Source organism: Dendropsophus ebraccatus, chromosome 11, assembly GCF_027789765.1.
Source record: "Dendropsophus ebraccatus isolate aDenEbr1 chromosome 11, aDenEbr1.pat, whole genome shotgun sequence".
Lineage (NCBI taxonomy): Eukaryota > Metazoa > Chordata > Amphibia > Anura > Hylidae > Dendropsophus > Dendropsophus ebraccatus.
Window position 1 is genome coordinate 96,998,611 of NC_091464.1, and position 21,733 is coordinate 97,020,343.

At 50.4% G+C, this 21,733-nt stretch overlaps 1 protein-coding gene across 2 annotated transcripts in view; it reads left to right on the forward strand.

The window, feature by feature from the left end:
- The window catches only part of PLA1A (phospholipase A1 member A), a 57,798-nt gene extending 37,192 nt beyond the window's left edge, over positions 1–20,606 (forward strand). Inside the window, exons 4-11 of one of the 2 annotated variants that reach the window (XM_069944658.1) lie at positions 1,621–1,729; positions 4,787–4,888; positions 5,443–5,529; positions 5,670–5,828; positions 11,392–11,547; positions 13,257–13,368; positions 16,048–16,209; positions 17,183–20,606. In XM_069944658.1, coding sequence (XP_069800759.1) covers positions 1,621–1,729; positions 4,787–4,888; positions 5,443–5,529; positions 5,670–5,828; positions 11,392–11,547; positions 13,257–13,368; positions 16,048–16,209; positions 17,183–17,279 — 984 coding nt within the window. In that variant the 3' untranslated portion in view covers positions 17,280–20,606. The remainder of the gene's footprint in view (positions 1–1,620; positions 1,730–4,786; positions 4,889–5,442; positions 5,530–5,669; positions 5,829–11,391; positions 11,548–13,256; positions 13,369–16,047; positions 16,210–17,182) is intronic. The other variant, XM_069944659.1, reaches the window with a different exon arrangement.
- The last annotated feature ends 1,127 nt before the right edge of the window (positions 20,607–21,733 follow it).

The window sequence follows — 21,733 nt, forward strand, 5'->3', positions numbered from 1 at the left end:
AAACCAGGTAGATCACATATGTTGTTCTAGATAATTTTATTTTATTTATTTATTTTAATTCTAGAATACTGACGTCCAGTTGAGATATACTGAAGTTCCAGTTTATAATAGATGTTCTTTGTCCAGTAGATCAGAACTTTTTCTACTGGAGCCTCACCCAAAAGAGCAAAGTGGTACCTGGGCCTCACCAGACTGACCAATAGGATGCCTGGGCCCCACCAGACTGACCAATAGGATGCCTGGGCCTCACCAGACTGACCAATAGGATGCCTGGGCCTCACCAGACTGACCAATAGGATGCCTGGTCCTGACCAGACTGACCAATAGGATGCCTGGGCCTCACCAGACTGACCAATAGGATGCCTGGGCCTCACCATCTGTGGTGGAGGTCCACGCAAAAATAAAAACTGCTGCTCAGTTTTCCCTTCATTTGCCTCCTAAACTAAAAACAGTACAAAATGAGTCAATAAAGTATCTAAAGGAGTTATTGTTGCAGCCAGGGAATGGACTGAGCGGCTTACAGTCACTTTAGTGAAGACTGTTTCCCCGACTGTTCCTCACCAGTAACTAGGGGGCGCCTCGCAGTTTGAGAAGCATTGCAGTAGATAGCTGATGTTCTCCGTGAACTTTTTTGAATGTGAATATTTTTCTGTATCAGCAGTTATCTCCAAACCATGGTGATGCCTACGACTCTCATCCCCGCATCTGGATAGAAGACTGCCCCCGTTACCCATTCCTTCAGCCAGTCTTTTAGGGACAGTGGGTCCAGGACCATGGTGATAACTGGGACTCTCATCCCCGCATCTGGATAGAAGACTGCCCCCGTTACCGATTTCTTCAGCCAGTGTTTTAGGGACAGTAAGTCCAGGACCATGGTGATGCCTTGGACTCTCATCCCCACATCTGGATAGAAGACTGCCCCCGTTATCGATTTCTTCAGCAAGTGTTTTAGGGACAGTGGGTCCAGGACCATGTTGATGCCTGGGACTCTCATCCCCACATCTGGATAGAAGACTGCCCCAGTTATCGATTTCTTCAGCCAGTGGGTCCGTCCTGCTGACTTTAGGAGGCTTGGGAGGCACGACACACCGTATCCAGAACAGGGGGTAGTTTACATATGAGGCCATCTTACAGTTTAAGGAGCTCCTTTCTAGAACAACTGCATTTTCGTAGCACATTGGTGTTCATGGTGGCCAATTTTAGATCTTTTTACATCCATTTTGTCTGATGGTTATAATACAGTAGATCATTGGTGTCCTTCTATGTTCTCATGGATCACAGGTTCTTTGGTTCTATCGATATTGTGGTAGTAGATCATATTCTGCATCTTGTTCTAGCATGTATATATTATTGAAGAGACACTAGAAGAATACTAATGTCTTTCTCAAATGTTCTAGATTATTGGGGTAATTTTGACGGCTGAAGACGACTGTTATACTTCTATCTTACTCATGTTTTCTAGGCCACTGATATTTCTCTAGATCACTTATGTTTATCTAAAACACTGATATTGCTGTCTGATCACTAATAAACCCCCAATGTACTGCTGTGTGGCCATCACCTCACACCCCTCAGCTCCCCTCCAGATCTTTTAAACCTCGTGTTGTGTTGAATCCACAGGAACTGGGGGCTACAGAAAAATCTTTCCACTTGGTCGGAGTCTCTCTCGGCGCTCATGTTGCTGGTTATGTAGGACAATACTTTGGTGGCCGCATCGGAAGGATCACAGGTAATTCGTAATAGAGAATGGTCATAGCCTGCGGCCACAGGTCATAGAGTTGGGTCAGTAGCTGCTGGAGCCATAGTTTCTGGGACTGGGACTGTAGTTATTGAGGCTGGGGCCTTTGTTACCGGGGCTATAGGGACCATAGTTATTAGGGCTGGAGCCATAGTTATTGTGGTGGAACCATAGTTACCAGGGCTGGGACCATAGTTACTGCGGCTATAGGGACCATAGTTACCAGGGCTGGGACCATAGTTACTGGGGCTATAGGGACCATAGTTACCAGGGCTGGGACCATAGTTACTGGGGCTATAGGGATCATGGTTACTGGAGATAGTACTATAGTTATTGGGGCTGGGACCATAGCTGCTGAGGCTGGGGCCATAGGTATTGGGCCTGGGATCATAGCTACCAGGGTTAGGACCATGGTTACTAGGGGCAGGGGCGTAACTAGAACTAGCTGGGCCCCATAGCAAACTTTTGATTGGGCCCCCCCCCCACCCCAAACAACTGACCACTAAGCTGTGAAGAGAGAGCAATATGTACATAGTATTAGGAAAAGCATTATAGCACCATGACCACTGCCATTACCACTATATTGTTACCAACCAAATCCAGTATGTTAGGATGAATAATATAAACAGTACCAGTTTACATGGGACAAATATTACCCCCTCTCACTGACTAAAACCCCCACATACTGAATAATGCTACCACTGCTATGGAATAAAATCCACAGTCCAATATCACCATTGGCCATACAGTGGCATGTATAGGCTCCACACAGGCTTTACACACCATAAGTGATCACAGTGCAGTTACAGGCGTCTTCTCCAATCGGAGTTGCTCACTTTTTCCCTTCTTCTCCATCCAGCCTGGCCACCATGAGGACTTCTCTCAGTAGGATCTTACAGACAAACAGTTTAGGTTCCTCACTCATGCCCCAATATCCTATGCATCTATTTGCTCCATCTGTTCCCTCATATAGTGGTCCCCTCTGTATTCATATAGTAGTTAGACAACTGTGTCCCTCATTAAGTAGTTAGACCCTTCTCTGCCCCCCCCCATATAGTGCCCCACATAGTAGCCAATGCCCCCATATAGTGCCCCCCATAGTAGCCAATGCCCCACATAGTAGCCTATGCCCCCATATAGTGCCTCACATAGTAGCCAATGCCCCCATATAGTGCCCCACATAGTAGCCAATGCCCCCATATAGTGCCTCACATAGTAGCCAATGCCCCCATATAGTGCCCCACATAGTAGCCAATGCCCCCATATAGTGCCTCACATAGTAGCCAATGCCCCCATATAGTGCCCCACATAGTAGCCAATGCCCCCATATAGTGCCCACATAGTAGCCAATGCCCCCATATAGTGCCCCCCATAGTAGCCAATGCCCCCATATAGTGTCCCCCATAGTAGCCAATGCCCCCATATAGTAGCCAATGCCCCCACATAGTGCCCCCATAGTAGCCAATGCCCCCATATAGTGCCCCCCATAGTAGCCAATGCCCTCATATAGTAGCCAATGCCCCCACATAGTGCCCCCCATAGTAGCCAATGCCCCCACATAGTAGCCAATGCCCCCATATAGTGCCCCTATAGTAGCCAATGCCCCCATATAGTATCCAATGCCCCCACATAGAAGCCAATGCCCCCATATAGTGCCCCCCATAGTAGCCAATGCCCCCATATAGTAGCCAATGCCCCCATACAGTGCCCCAATTGTAGCCAGTGCCCTCCATAGTAGCCAATGCCCCCATACAATGCCCTCATATAGTAGCCAGTGCCCCCATATAGTAGCCAGTGCCCCCATACAGTGCCCCATATAGTAGCCAACGCCACCATACAGTGCCCCCATATAGTTGCCAGTGCCCCCATATAGTAGCCAGTGCCCCCATACAGTGCCCCATATAGTAGCCAATGCCACCATACAGTGCCCCCATATAGTTGCCAGTGCCCCCATATAGTAGCCAATGCCCCCATACAGTGCCCCCATATAGTAGCCAATGCCCCCAGACAGTGCCCCCATATAGTAGCCAATGCCCCCAGACAGTGCCCCCATCGTAGCCAGTGCCCCCATATAGTGGCCAATGCCCCATACAGTGCCCCATACAGTGCCCCCATAGTAGCCAATGCCCCATATAGTGCCCCTCATAGTAGCCAATACCCCCCCTGCGACCAGAAAAACAACAAACAGGTTATTCACCTGTCCGCCGGCCCCAGCAGCTCCTCTCCCGACACTCCGGTCTCCCGTCATCCTCCGGGCACAGGCAGCGGGGGATAGAGAGACTGCCGCTGCAGAACACTTGCGGGACACAGGCAGCGTCTCTGTACCCCGCCGCCTGTGCCCGGAGGATGACAGGAGACCGGAGTGTCGGGAGAGGAGCTGCTGGGGCCGGCGGACAGGTGAGTAGGACAGCGATCCCCTCCGCACGCCCAGCCCGCCCCCTTCTATCGCCGCCTAGCCGATCAGGAGCTTAGGAAAGTGCTGCACTTTTCCGGGCTTCTGATCGGCTCAGCTGAGCAGCGATAGAAGTGGCGGGCGGAGGGGATGGCTCAGGGCCGCTCACTATGCATATGCATAGTGAGCGGCAATACAGGCGGCGGGGCATACTTTAACGCGGGGGCCCGGGCCCCCTAAACCCCCGGGCCCCATAGCGACGGCGTACCCTGCCCCCATGGTAGCTACGCCAGTGACTAGGGGTTGGGACCATAGTTACCTAGGCAGGGGCAGTAGTTACCAGGTCTTGTATTATAGTTATTGGGACTGGGGCCTTTGTTACGAGGGCTTTAGGGGCCATAGTTACCGGGACCATAGTTACAGGGGCTGGGGCCATAGTTACCAGGCCTGGGGCCATAGTTACTGGGTCTGGGGCCATAGTTTCTATATAACCAGGCATGTCCTCCAGAGTGGGAGTCACTCCAGCTGGTAGATAGTGGCCCCCGGCAGGCAGACTCTTCGCTGTCATGCTGATGCCCTTAAAGGGTCCCTGTTTCGGGAAGATTTTTGGGGCATCCCTCTGGGGAACATTGTTTAACATCATCCTTTTCTCTCAGGTCTGGATCCCGCTGGTTACAAGTTCACACATGCCAGCCCCGAGGAGAGGTTGGACCCCAGTGACGCCATCTTTGTGGAGGCGGTGCACACTGACACAGACAGTAATGTATCTGATCTATAGGTGTAGCTGGTGGACTAGGCCTGCTCCTAGGATGGGTGCCGGGAGGCCCTTGTGCAGCTTCTCGCAGGCAAACAATCCTTACTCCTCTCCATCCTGCAGTCAGAACTCTACTCCAGACCACCAGGACCTGATCTGCTCCCTCATCTTTCAGTAGAGAGGCCAGACTAAAGCTGAGCTCTGCCTTTTCTCTAGAAGGTTCCTGACATGATAAAATAGCAGAATAGTGAGTGCAGCCCTGGAGGATGAGACACGATGTAACAGCAGAATAGTGAGTGCAGCTCTGGAGGATGAGACATGATGTAACAGCAGAATAGTGAGTGCAGCCCTGGAGGATGAGACACGATGTAACAGCAGAATAGTGAGTGCAGCTCTGGAGGATGAGACACGATGTAACAGCAGAATAGTGAGTGCAGCTCTGGAGGATGAGACATGATGTAACAGCAGAATATTGAGTGCAGCTCTGGAGGGTGTAACATGATGTGTTGTATATATTGTTCCTGTACTATTATAACATTTCTTTTTCCATTATTTTAGCCTTTGGTATCCGGATCCCGGTGGGACACGTTGATTACTTTGTCAATGGCGGCCGGGACCAGGTGGGGTGTCCGTCTATACGAAAGTGTAAGTTACAATCATGTATAGTGAATGATATCATAGGATGGCGACAGTGATGAGGAGCTTCAGGCTCACAGCTGCGCAGAGGATTTTAGCCAGTTTAGTGCATGGATTTCCATTGACTGTGACTTGTCCTGCCGTTGCAGTGTACCAGTACCTGATCTGTGATCACATGAGATCGGTCACCATGTTCATCACCGCCATGCGGGGGGTCTGCTCCTACGTCGGGTTCCCGTGTGCCAGCTACTGGCTGTTCAGAGAGGGTCACTGCGTGGAGTGCCAGAGCGCCCCCTGCCCTCGTATAGGTACCACCACCCCATCAGCTGACACTCCCGTCTACTCTGCAGCGGCCACTACAGGAGATGTGCAGTATTACAGTCAGATCAGTCCATGTGATATATGGGAGGCGATGCCATAGTGACAGCGCTCAGTGAGAGACAGCCCTGACAGCTGTGCCTCCATCTTATAATAGACTGTGTATTAATAGATTTATTGCATGTCATTCAGCAGAGTGATACCATGATGGCACATTGGTATCTATTACACATTACTGTCCGTATGCACAGGGTCGTCGGTATATACACAGGGCCGTCCGCATATACACAGGGCCGTCCGCATATACACAGGGCCGTCCGTATATACACAGGGCCGTCCGTATATACACAGGGCCGTCCGTATATACACAGGGCCGTCGGTATATACACAGGGCCGTCCGTATATACACAGGGCCGTCCGCATATACACAGGGCCGTCCGTATATACACAGGGCCGTCCGTATATACACAGGGCCGTCCGCATATACACAGGGCCGTCCGCATATACACAGGGCCGTCCGCATATACACATGTCGTCCGTATATACACAGGGCCGTCCGTATATACACAGGGCCGTCCACATACACATTACTGTCTGCATACACATTACTGTCCGCATACACAGGGCCGTCCGCATATACACATGTCGTCCGTATATACACAGGGCCGTCCGCATATACACAGGGCCGTCCGCATATACACATGTCGTCCGTATATACACAGGGCCGTCCGTATATACACAGGGCCGTCCGCATTCACATTACTGTCCGCATACACATTACTGTCCGCATACACAGGGCCGTCCGCATATACACATGTCGTCCATATATACACAGGGCCGTCCGCATACACATTACTGTCCGCATACACAGGGCCGTCCGCATATACACATGTCGTTCATATATACACAGGGCCGTCCGTATATACACAGGGCCGTCCGCATATACACATGTCGTCCATATATACACAGGGCCGTCCGTATATACACAGGGCCGTCCACATACACATTACTGTCTGCATACACAGGGCCGTCTGCATATACACATGTCGTCTGTGAATACACAGGGCCGTCCGCATATACACGTCGTCCGTATATACACAGGGCCGTCCGCATATACACATGTCGTCCGTATATACACAGGGTCGTCCGTATATACACAGGGCCGTCCGTATATACACAGGGCCGTCCGCATACACATTACTGTCCGCATACACAGGGCCGTCCGCATATACACATGTCGTCCATATATACACAGGGCCGTCCGTATATACACAGGGCCGTCCGCATACACACTACTGTCCGCATACACAGGGCCGTCCGCAAATACACATGTCGTCCATATATACACAGGGCCGTCCGCATACACATTACTGTCCGCATACACAGGGCCGTCCGCATATACACATGTCGTCCGTATATACACAGGGCCGTCCGCATATACACATGTCGTCCATATATACACAGGGCCGTCCGCATACACAGGGCCGTCCGCATACACAGGGCCGTCCGCAAATACACATGTCGTCCATATATACACAGGGCCGTCCGCATACACAGGGCCGTCCGCATACACAGGGCCGTCCGCAAATACACAGGGCCGTCCGCATACACAGGGCCGTCCGCAAATACACATGTCGTCCATATATACACAGGGCCGTCCGCATACACAGGGCCGTCCGCATACACAGGGCCGTCCGCATACACATTACTGTCCGCATACACAGGGCCGTCCGCATATACACATGTCGTCCATATATACACAGGGCCGTCCGTATATACACAGGGCCGTCCGCATTCACATTACTGTCCGCATACACATTACTGTCCGCATACACAGGGCCGTCCGCATATACACATGTCGTCCGTATATACACAGGGCCGTCCGCATTCACATTACTGTCCGCATACACATTACTGTCCGCATACACAGGGCCGTCCGCATATACACAGGGCCGTCCGCATATACACAGGGCCGTCCGCATATACACATGTCGTCCGTATATACACAGGGCCGTCCGTATATACACAGGGCCGTCCACATACACATTACTGTCTGCATACACATTACTGTCCGCATACACAGGGCCGTCCGCATATACACATGTCGTCCGTATATACACAGGGCCGTCCGCATATACACAGGGCCGTCCGCATATACACATGTCGTCCGTATATACACAGGGCCGTCCGTATATACACAGGGCCGTCCGCATTCACATTACTGTCCGCATACACATTACTGTCCGCATACACAGGGCCGTCCGCATATACACATGTCGTCCATATATACACAGGGCCGTCCGCATACACATTACTGTCCGCATACACAGGGCCGTCCGCATATACACATGTCGTCCATATATACACAGGGCCGTCCGTATATACACAGGGCCGTCCGCATATACACATGTCGTCCATATATACACAGGGCCGTCCGTATATACACAGGGCCGTCCGCATACACATTACTGTCTGCATACACAGGGCCGTCCGCATATACACATGTCGTCTGTGAATACACAGGGCCGTCCGCATATACACGTCGTCCGTATATACACAGGGCCGTCCGGATATACACATGTCGTCCGTATATACACAGGGTCGTCCGTATATACACAGGGCCGTCCGTATATACACAGGGCCGTCCGCATACACATTACTGTCCGCATACACAGGGCCGTCCGCATATACACATGTCGTCCATATATACACAGGGCCGTCCGTATATACACAGGGCCGTCCGCATACACACTACTGTCCGCATACACAGGGCCGTCCGCAAATACACATGTCGTCCATATATACACAGGGCCGTCCGCATACACATTACTGTCCGCATACACATTACTGTCCGCATACACAGGGCCGTCCGCATATACACATGTCGTCCGTATATACACAGGGCCGTCCGCATATACACATGTCGTCCATATATACACAGGGCCGTCCGCATACACAGGGCCGTCCGCATACACAGGGCCGTCCGCAAATACACATGTCGTCCATATATACACAGGGCCGTCCGCATACACAGGGCCGTCCGCATACACAGGGCCGTCCGCATACACAGGGCCGTCCGCAAATACACAGGGCCGTCCGCATACACAGGGCCGTCCGCAAATACACATGTCGTCCATATATACACAGGGCCGTCCGCATACACAGGGCCGTCCGCATACACAGGGCCGTCCGCAAATACACATGTCGTCCATATATACACAGGGCCGTCCGCATACACATTACTGTCCGCATACACAGGGCCGTCCGCATATACACATGTCGTCCATATATACACAGGGCCGTCCGTATATACACAGGGCCGTCCGCATTCACATTACTGTCCGCATACACATTACTGTCCGCATACACAGGGCCGTCCGCATATACACATGTCGTCCGTATATACACATGGTCGTCCGTATATACACAGGGCCGTCCATATATACACAGGGCCATCCGCATATACACAGGGCCCCCCGTATATACACAGGGCCGTCCATATATACACAGGGCCGTCCGCATATACACATGTCGTCCGTATATACACAGGGCCGTCCGTGCATGCACAGGGCCGTCCATATATACACAGGGCCGTCCATATATACACAGGGCCGTCCATATATACACAGGGCCGTCCGTATGCACAGGGACGTCCGTATATACACAGGGACGTCCGTATATGCACAGGGACGTCCGTATATGCACAGGGACGTCCGTATATACACAGGGCCCCCCCGTATATACACAGGGCCCCCCCGTATATACACAGGGCCCCCCCGTATATACACAGGGCCCCCCGTATATACACAGGGCCGCCCGTATATACACAGGGCCGCCCGTATATACACAGGGCCGTCCGCATATACACATGTCGTCCGTATATACACAGGGCCGTCCGCATATACACATGTCGTCCGTATATACACAGGGCCGCCCGTATATACACAGGGCCGTCCGTATATACACAGGGCCGTCCGCATATACACATGTCGTCCATATATACACAGGGCCGTCCGTATATACACAGGGCCGTCCGCATACACATTACTGTCCGCATACACAGGGCCGTCCGCATATACACATGTCGTCCGTATATACACAGGGCCGTCCGCATATACACATGTCGTCCGTATATACACAGGGCCGTCCGTATATACACAGGGCCGTCCGTATATACACAGGGCCGTCCGCATACACATTACTGTCCGCATACACAGGGCCGTCCGCATATACACATGTCGTCCATATATACACAGGGCCGTCCGTATATACACAGGGCCGTCCGTATATACACAGGGCCGTCCGCATACACATTACTGTCCGCATACACAGGGCCGTCCGCATATACACATGTCGTCCATATATACACAGGGCCGTCCGTATATACGCAGGGCCGTCCGCATATACACATGTCGTCCGTATATACACAGGGCCGTCCGCATATACACATGTCGTCCGTATATACACAGGGCCGTCCGTATATACACAGGGCCGTCCGCATATACACATGTCGTCCGTATATACACAGGGCCGTCCGCATATACACATGTCGTCCGTATATACACAGGGTCGTCCGTATATACACAGGGCCGTCCATATATACACAGGGCCGTCCGCATATACACATGTCGTCCGTATATACACAGGGCCGTCCATATATACACAGGGCCGTCCGTATATACACAGGGACGTCCGTATATGCACAGGGACGTCCGTATATGCACAGGGACGTCCGTATATACACAGGGCCCCCCCGTATATACACAGGGCCCCCCGTATATACACAGGGCCGTCCGTATACACAGGTCATTCCTATACACACTATACAATATATACCTATAGGATCTCTGTTTGCTGTCAGTGAATGAGAATAGATCTTTGAAAACCTGTACAGACCTGATACTTCTCACAGCTGAGGGGTTGTTACAGTTGTATCCTCTGAGAGTTAAAGAAGTACTCCAGTGAAAATCTTTTTCTTTCAAATCAACGGGTGTCAGAAAGGTATACAGATTTGTTTTGTAAAACCTCCAGCCACCCATCAGCTGCTGTATGCCCTGCAGGAAGTGGTGTATTCTCTCCAGTCTGACACAGTGCTCTCTGCTGCCTCCTCTGTCCATGTCAGGAACTGTCCAGAGCAGCAGCAAATCCCCATAGAAAACCTCTCCTGCTCTGGACAGTTCCTGACATGGACAGAGGTGGCAGCAGAGAGCACTGTTTCAGACTGGAGAGAATACATCACTTCCTGCAGGACATACAGCAGATGATAAGTACTGGATGACTGGAGAAGAAATCTATAGAACTTTCTGACACCAGCTTTTTGTATGAAATAGATTTTGTCTGGAGTGCCCCTTTAAATACATTAGCAGCTCAGTGAGTTTGTTACAGTGTATCAGTCTGGAGTCCTGGATGTGTAGTGCACAGAAGCTTTATAGGCTGGAGGCATCTGCAACGAATCCTCAGCTGTGAGGTTTAGCCTTTAGTATATATATATATATATATATATATATATATATATATATATCGGGTTCCCTCACGTGTCAGTGTTCTGTGCAGGGAAGAAATATCTTCAGGCCACTCCAGATGTCGCGTCCAGCACCATCCACCCCGAAGACGAGAACACAACCACCGACATCGAGAGAGAGCTACCCGACCCCGACAACAACCAAGAGCTGATGTATCTGCTGACAACTACAGACGAACCGTACTGCGGTGAGTGCAGGGACACTGTGTGCACAACAGAGATACAGAGAGAGGGGGGAGAGAGAGGGGCCCGACCCTGACAACAACCTGGTGTATCTGCTGACAACTACAGACGAACCGTACTGCGGTGAGTGCAGGGACACTGTGTGCACAACAGAGATACAGAGAGAGGGGGGAGAGAGAGGGGCCCGACCCCGACAACAACCTGGTGTATCTGCTGACAACTACAGACGAACCGTACTGCGGTGAGTGCAGGGACACTGTGTGCACAACAGAGATACAGAGAGACGGGATAGACAGTGGTAGTCTTGCCTATCTTGTCTCAGGCAGTACAATGGATCTGTTAGTCTGGTGCAGTAGAGTGCTGCCTATCTTTTTATACACATCCATGTATATTGAGGGTCTCTGTTCTTCAGAGTTAGTTACCCACATATCCACTGTCCCCAGACTAGATAGGTATACACAGACACGGTTATACAGCACTGTACCGCACCAGACTAGATAGGTATACACAGACACGGCTATACAGCACTGTACCGCACCAGACTAGATAGGCAGCACTCTACTGCACTAGACTAGATAAGCAGCACTCTACTGCATCAGACTAGATAAGCATCACTGTACTGCACGAGACTAGATAGGCAGCACTCTACTGACCTAGACTAGATAAGCAGCACTGTACTGCACCAGACTAGACAGGTATACACATGTTCATTCTTCAGCGCGGACAGGGCAGGAGCGCGCACCTCCCATAGACTCCCATTATGAGCGGGAGGCTAACGGCATTCCGCGGCGGACAATTCCGTCGCGGAATTCCGCTACCTTTCCTCAGTGGGAACGGGGCCTTAGACTTATACATTCTTTACATTTTTACTGATATGGTTAAAAAATCTCAAGAGAAACAGAAGTGGAAAAGGCTGCAATTCATATGAGAGCTTCCCCGGATGGGTGGTGCCTGTATGCTCGCCGGCAGCCTCCGGATACTGAGGAGACAGATACTGCTGCTTGTGCGGCTCTCCGCAGCCTTTTACACTTCTGTTTCTCTTGAGATTTTTTTATCTTATCAGTAAAAATGTAAAAAATGTACAAGTCTAAGCCGTATAGCCGTGTCTGTGTATACCTGTCTAGTCTAGGTCAGTAGAGTGCTGCCTATCTAGTCTTGTGCAGTACAGTGCTGCCTATCTAGTCTGGTGCAGTACAGTGCTGTCTATCCAGTCTGGTGCAGTACAGTGCTGCCTATCCAGTCTGGTGCAGTACAGTGCTGCCTATCTAGTCTGGTGCAGTACAGTGCTGCCTATCTAGTCTGGTGCAGTACAGTGCTGCCTATCTAGTCTGGTGCAGTACAGTGCTGTCTATCCAGTCTGGTGCAGTACAGTGCTGCCTATATAGCCTGGTGCAGTACAGTGCTGCCTATCTAGTCTGGTGCAGTACAGTGCTGCCTATATAGCCTGGTGCAGTACAGTGCTGCCTATCTAGTTTGGTGCAGTACAGTGCTGTCTATCTAGTCTGGTGCAGTACAGTGCTGCCTATCTAGTCTGGTGCAGTACAGTGCTGCCTATCTAGTCTGGTGCAGTACAGTGCTGCCTATCTAGTTTGGTGCAGTACAGTGCTGTCTATCTAGTCTGGTGCAGTACAGTGCTGCCTATCTAGTATGGTGCAGTACAGTAGGTGGTCGGCACTGTATGACCCCCCCCCCCCCCTTCCTCCTCTCCTTACAGCTCATCACATCTTACTGGAGTTTAATCTATTGGAACAAAAAGAGAACGGCATCACCATAGAGATCCAGCTGATCAGCGCCGACATCGGGACCAGCAAAACCAAGATCACAGTGTAAGGTCCCAAACCCAACTGCACCTCCCCCACCCCATACTGTCCATCCACTCCCCCATATACCATCCGTCTGCTCCGCCATATACTGTTTATGCCCCCGCCATATACTGTCTGTCTACTTCTCCATATACTGTTGGCTCCTCTATATACTGTACACCCCCCGCCATATACTATTCATCTACTCCTCCATATACTGTTGGCTCCTCTATATACTGTTTATGCCCCGCCATATACTGTCTGTCTACTCCTCCATATACTGTTGGCTCCCCCCCACGCCATATACTGTTCATCTGCTCCTCCATATATTGTCCGTCCGTTCCGCCATATACCATTAGTCCGCTCCACCATATACTGTCCATCTACTCCACCATATACTATCTATCCGCTCCACCATATACTGTTCACCTGCACCTCCATTTACTGACCACTTCTCCATATACTATCAATCCGCTCCACCATATACTTTGTCCACCATATACTGTCTGTTCTGCCATATACTACCTGCTCCTCCATATACTGTCCATCTGTGGTGTCCCACTGTTAAGTACCCTAGGCACCAGTCGTAAAGTTCTCCCTCCAGCTTCAGTGGTGATGTAGGTAGTATTCTATAATTTCACCACTAGGTGTCAGTGTTACTTCTAAGTGAAAACTGCCCACAGCAACCAATCGCAGCTCAGCTTCCAGCTCTGGTGAAAGGAAAGAGGAGCTGTGATTGGTTGCTGTGGGCAGTTTGCACCAGTCTAAATTGTACACCCTGTGAAACACTACATAGGGAGAAGAGTGTAGGAACATCCTAGCCCACGCTGAGAACCACTCTACAAAGTGCAGGGCAGTATCCTGATATACAAGAGGAACTAGCCTGGATAGGACAAAGCTACCAGAGGGTCTACGTATCCTATCTCGCAGTGCATGTAACTGGGAAACCCCAGGAAACTTAGCTTAGAAGATGGTCATACTAAAGTCTATACGCAGGTACAAGTAACTTCTCACTACAAGTATTCTCTCAAGTTTCGGCAGAGTACATTGCTACATTGGGTTCGGATTCCCCTGACAAACTCTTCTCCTCTACTCTTCTTTCAACTCTCCGAGCAGCGCTACAACTACCTCTACTCTAGTTTTTTAAGCATCTCTGCAGCACAAACCAGTTCAATCACTGAAGTCTGTACAAAGATTTATCTATTTGCTGCCAAAGTGTATTGTACTACTAAGAGATTGTACAGTAAAGCTGTTATGTTTTTCTATCACTGGGTCATATTCTATACCCACCAGCACCTATACACACAGCCGCACACCTTGGGTTATTTTCCCCCTTTCTGTGGGTGGCGGTACTGATAGTCCGGGTGGGTCAATTGCCACTCAGGACCACCGTGACAAGAGCCCAAGGGACCCATCACAGCCCGGCAGATCACCGACCATCGGGGGATACAGCCAGTCACAACACAAAGCAGGTACCAAGATCACACCTGTGTGCTGGACTAGCACCGGCGTCACCACACTAACATCAGCGGCTGAGCTGTACACCTACACCGACCAATCACCAGAAGTGGCGTCACCAGTAACATCCCAGCACATCACCGGTCAAGTACAATCTATCCACTCCGCTGTATAAGGTCTGCGCCTCTATATACTGTCCATCTGTTCCTCCATATACTGTCTACTCCACCATATACTGTCCATCCACCCCTCCGTATACTGTCCATCCACCCCTCCGTATACTGTCCATCCCCCCCTCCATATACTGCCCATCCACCCCTCCGTATACTGTCCATCCACCCCTCCGTATACTGTCCATCCACCCCTCCATATACTGTCCATCCACCCCACAGTATACTGTCCATCCACCCCTCCGTATACTGTCCATCCACCCCTCCGTATATTGTCCATCCACCCCACCATATACTGTCCATCCCCCCTCCGTATACTGTCCATCCACCCCACCGTATACTGTCCATCCACCCCTCCGTATATTGTCCATCCACCCCACCATATACTGTCCATCCACCCCTCCGTATACTGTCCATCCACCCCTCCATATACTGTCCATCCACCCCTCTATATACTGTCCACCCCCCCTCCGTATACTGTCCATCCACCCCTCCATATACTGTCCATCCCCCCCTCCATATACTGTCCATCCGCCCCTCCATATACTGTCCATCCACCCCTCCATATACTGTTTATCCACACCTCTATATACTGTCCATCCGCCCCTCCATATACTGTCCATCCACCCCTCCATATACTGTTTATCCACACCTCTATATACTGTCCATCCACCCCTCTATATACTGTCCATCCACCCCTCTATATACTGTTTATCCACCCCTCCATATACTGTCCATCCACCCCTCCGTATACTGTCCATCCACCCCTCCATATACTGTCCATCCACCCCTCTATATACTGTTTATCCACCCCTCTATATATTGTCCATCCACTCTTCTATATACTGTCCACTCTGCCGTATACTGCCGTCCTCTTCTCCATCCACCTTCTGAGGTCAGGTCCCTCCATAGTCTCCATGTGTCATTGTTTCCTGACTCCAGGGACCCCACTATTCCTGACTATGTTACTGAGCGCCCCCTCTATGAGATGGAGACCCCCCGATCCCCTAACATATCCATAGGGGGCAGCATTGTCAGAGGAAATCACTAAGCACTGTAACCATCTTCTCTCCAGCCCCAAGCATACCCTGGAAGGTCGGACCCTGGCCGCCCACCGGACCCCGCTGTGTGGGGTGGACATGGTGACGCTGAGGGCCAGCAGCTCCTGGATGTCACTAAGAAGAAGGAAGGAATTCAGCGGGACGCTGTGCCTGGCGGAGCTGCCCATGAGCAGCAGGTAGGAGTGTGTGACAGGGGGGCGGCGGGGCCCCCCACAGACACAGCAGGGGGTGGCGGGGCCCCCCACAGACACAGCAGGGGGCGGCCGGGCCCTCCACAGACACAGCAGGGGGCGGCGGGGCCCTCCACAGACACGACAGGGGGCCGCGGGGCCCTCCACAGACACCACAGGGGGCGGCGGGGCCCTCCACAGACACAGCAGGGGGCGGCCGGGCCCCCCACAGACACGACAGGGGGCCGCGGGGCCCTCCACAGACACAACAGGGGGCGGCGGGGCCCTCCACAGACACAACAGGGGGCGGCGGGGCCCTCCACAGACACAACAGGGGGCGGCGGGGCCCTCCACAGACAGAACAGGGGGCGGCGGGGCCCTCCACAGACACAACAGGGGGCGGCGGGGCCCTCCACAGACACAACAGGGGGCAGCGGGGCCCTCCACAGACACAACAGGGGGCGGCGGGGCCCTCCACAGACACAGCAGGGGGCGGCGGGGCCCTCCACAGACATAGCAGCAGTTTTTAGCTGTGTTCTTTCAGTGACAGCAAGATATAATGGGGGATGATTTGTGGGTTTTGCCGCACATTAATAAAGTTTTTGGTTATTTTCCCCAAGTCGAAGAAACTTGTGACATTCTCGAGGAATAGCGATAAAAATTTCCCTGATCTCTCTAATCCCCTCTGATCCCCCCGATCTCTCTAATCCCTAAGATCTCTCTGGTCTTCCTGATCCCTCTTCTCCCACTGATCTCTCTGACACCCCCCCCCCCATCTCTCTGATCTCCTCCGATCTCTCTGATCCCTGATCTCTCTGACCCCCATCCCTCTTTTTCCCCTGATCTCTCTGATCCCCCGATCACTCTGATTCCGCCAATCTCTCTGATCCCCCGATCACTCTGATCCAGCCAATCTCTCTGATCCCCCCCCATCTCTCTGATCCCCTCTGATCTCTCTAATCCCCCGATCTCTCGTCAGGCAGGAGATGATCTGTTTGCCGGACGTGCTGTCGTTCTTCGGTGGTGGACACCAGACACACAACCTGGCGGAGATCAGAAGCCGCCACTGCCAGTGACTGGAGCCCGTGTGACTGCCACTGAGGTGCCTGCCAGGGGGAGGAGTTACACGCCAGGGCTGTACTGCGACACTCACACAAGATCTCTTCTAGCCGTCACTGAATGGAAACTTTCTTGTTTTTATCTAGTGCAACTTGTGACTCTCTAATTCTTGTGGCACTACAACTCTCAGCATGCCTAGACCGCCAGCAGCTGCTGGAGACCGCTGTCAGTCTACACTATCATCTCCAGGCCGATAGATCTAACCTTCACGGACACAATGTAACATACTGTAATCAGACCTCAGACCAGCTCACAGAGCATTGTCCTCACCGATCCATTCACTGACAGCAAGGACATGGCTTCATGGCGATGTAATGAACGTTCTGCAACATCTCTGCTCAGCAATGACCTAAAACTTCACACAGCTGAGGGTCCGTCACAGTTGTATCCAGTTTAGACAATACTCTGTGAGCTCTGCTCCAGGCATTACAGCATACCATAATAGACTACTACAATGTCTAACATGGACTAAGATCTCTGCTTGCTGACAATAATGCAATCCTTATACCTCATCCTGACCTGCTATGTTTCACAGCTGAGGGTCTGCTATCATACACTGCTGTATACCTACACAGAATGGGGATATATAAACACTCATACAGGAGGATAATAAGTATATAATACACTGCTGTATACCTACACAGAATGGGGATATATATACACTCATAAAGGAGGATAATAAGTATATAATACACTGCTGTATACCTACACAGAATGGAGATATATACACACTCATACAGGGGGGGGGATAATAAGTATATAATACATTGCTGTATACCTACACAGAGGGGAGGGATATATATACACTCATACAGGAGGATAATAAGTATATAATACATTGCTGTATACCTACACAGAATGGGGAGATATATACACTCATACAGGAGGATAATAAGTATATAATACACTGCTGTATACCTACACAGAATGGGGATATATATACACTCATACAGGAGGATAATAAGTATATAATACACTGCTGTATACCTACACAGAATGGAGATATATACACACTCATACAGGGGGGGGGGGGATAATAAGTATATAATACATTGCTGTATACCTACACAGAGGGGAGGGATATATATACACTCATACAGGAGGATAATAAGTATATAATACATTGCTGTATACCTACACAGAATGGGGAGATATATACACACTCATACAGGAGGATAATAACATACCTCCCAACTTTTGCTGGGCGTAAAGAGGGACAGTCACGGCAATGCGCCACGCCCTCCCCATAACCACGCCTCCCTAGCCACACCCTCATATCCACGTCACCTATTACCATTATACTACTATACAAGATGCTGAGAAAGCTGGGTGACCGCCATTATACTGACTACTATACAAGATGCTAGGAATGCTGGGTGACCTTCATTATACTACTATACAAGATGCTGAGAACGCTGGGTGACCTCCATTATACTGACTACTATACAAAATGGTAGGAAAGCTTGGTGACCTCATTATACAAGATGCTGGGAAAGCTGGGTGACCTCCATTATACTGACTATGAGATACTGGGAAAGCTGGGTGACCTGCATTATACTGACTATGAGATACTGGGAAAGCTGGGTGACCTGCATTATACTGACTATGAGATACTGGGAAAGCTGGGTGACCTGCATTATACTGACTATGAGATACTGGGAAAGCTGGGTGACCTGCATTATACTGACTATGAGATACTGGGAAAGCTGGGTAATCTCCATAATACGGACTATGAGATACTGGGAAAGCTGGGTGACCTGCATTATACTGACTATGAGATACTGGGAAAGCTGGGTGACCTGCATTATACTGACTATGAGATACTGGGAAAGCTGGGTGACCTCCATAATACGGACTATGAGATACTGGGAAAGCTGGGTGACCTCCATTATACTCACTTCAATAGATGATGCTGGAAAGCTGGGTGATCTAACAGTGATAGAGTTACTATACCTCCCGCGGGTGGCATCGGGGGCGGGGCTAATCAACAGGGGGCGGGGCTTTCCGGGAGATACCGGGATCGGCCGTGGGTAAAATCTTGTAAGTGTGCCCCCAGCCCTGGACCATTCCTCCCCCACCCTATAAACCCATTACCTCCATCTGTAGTGCGGCCCGTGCTCCCTGGCCTCCAGCAGCTCTGCCCGGGGAGACACTTGTCGGCCAGATACCTGTGCAGCCTCAGTGCCTCCTCAGCTCCCCCACAGATAGAGCCTGCAGCAGCAGCACGTGTACTGCGGTGACCTGGTCACACAGGAAGCAGCTACAGCCCGGGCACCGCAGTACACTGTCTCCTCCATCCACATCACACCAGCCCCCGCACTGCCACAGGGTACACAGGGCGACAGTTACAGCTCCTTCACTCTGCCGCTCCCCACCGGATCCCACAGGATTTTGAATCACCCCGCCCTCCCGCGTACCCCCTCAGTCTGCGCCGCCCGCAGGTTGAGAATCCCTGCTCTAGAGTATATGAGGGGCCTCCATGTGACTCCCATCTTCTGTCAAAAGCCCGCGGCTGTGGTGGAGGAGGAGCTAGCCCATCAGCAGTGCGGCGGGACCGGCGGGGGAGAGGTGCGCAGCAGCGGGACACATGGGGACAGTACCGGGACGGCGGGACATGACCCCAAAATCGGGACCGTCCCGCCGGATGGGAGGTATGTAATAAGTATATAATACACTGCTGTATACCTACACAGAATGGGGAGATATTATATAATACACTGCTGTATACCTACACAGAATGGGGAGATATATACACACTCATACAGGAGGATAATATGCTGTATACCTACACAGAATGGGAGATATATACACACTCATACAGGGGGATAATAAGTATATAATACACTGCTGTATACCTACACAGAATGGGAGATATATACACACTCATACAGGGGGATAATAAGTATATAATACACTGCTGTATACCTACACATAATGGAAAGATATATACACACTCATACAGGAGGATAATAAGTATATAATACACTGCTGTATACCTACACATAATGGAAAGATATATACACACTCATACAGGAGGATAATAAGCAGGGCCGGACTGGCACTGAAAAGCAGCCCTGGCACAACAACCCCACATATAAATCTCCCTGCACCCATTGCACCAACTGTGCAATGGAAAAATAGAACGTTTTTCAGATACCAGGTGTACGCAGGTGCTGAAGAGTAATATCCCCCAGCAGCGATCAGATGCAGAATATAGAACAATAACTTAGGATCTGTCTGCTCTCCTGTCATTCATAATAATAAAGGTATATTTGCCCTGAAAACTATTCAGTCCATTCTTCAGGAAAAACACCTCAAGATCTTAAAGTTATAGTATTGAAATAATTCAGGGGCATCTTTCCTTCCTGCCTCCGTATTGAGCTGTTCCCCTGTTATTCCTCCTGGAAATCTATCTACTCCCATTATTTATAGTGTGCACCTCCTCCCCAAACTATAGGGACTGAGAAGGTGATGCACCATAAAGGATGGGGGAAGTATATAATAAACAAGTATAATCCCACACATGGTACCATCATACTGACCATATCCAGTACACACAGACCAACTGTACAGTATATAAGGGTTAAATGATAACACCCCACCATTACCAGATATTACCACCACATAATAACTATATGTTACCATTATAGTCTTACTAAATAAAACCAAAGGTAATATTACCAATAACATTATACAGGGAGCAAATAATGCTGCCATGCCATGACCACACATCACCACCACCACATAATGACTAATACCATCATACTGTGTATAAACCCTTTATGCAGACCATTTATACCTCCATACATTGAGCACAGTACAGTACAGCACAGTCACAGTACATTCAGTGACTCACAAGGGACGTCTTCTATGATTGGCATCTTCCTCTTTTGTTGTCTTCCCCACTTGGGCCAGGCCATCATGATGACGTCTTCTGATCACGATTAATCTCCACAGAATCTGTCAGACACACATTTTAGGCTCTACCATTTTATAACACCCCCTACCCACCTCTATACAAGCTGCCCATCCATAGTGCCCCAAATGCTAATAATGCCCTCCTCTGTAGCCAATGCAGTATTAGCTCCCTTAACAGTATCCCTTATTACTGCCCCATACAGAAGTTACCCCATAATAGTGCCCCTGCTCAGTAGTTATCCAATAGTGCCCCGTACAGCGCCCAATATAGTAGCTAACTCCTCCCAGTAATGCCTCATATTCTAGTTTCCCCCGCCCTCAATAGTGCCACCCATAGTAGCCATTCCCAAATAGTGTCCCATATAGTATCTATTGCCCCATAGTGCCCCATATAGTATCCAATCCCTCACATAGGGCCCCGTATTATATCCAATCGCCCGATAATGTCCCATATAGTAGCCAATCCCCCAATAGTGACCTATGTTGTAGCCAA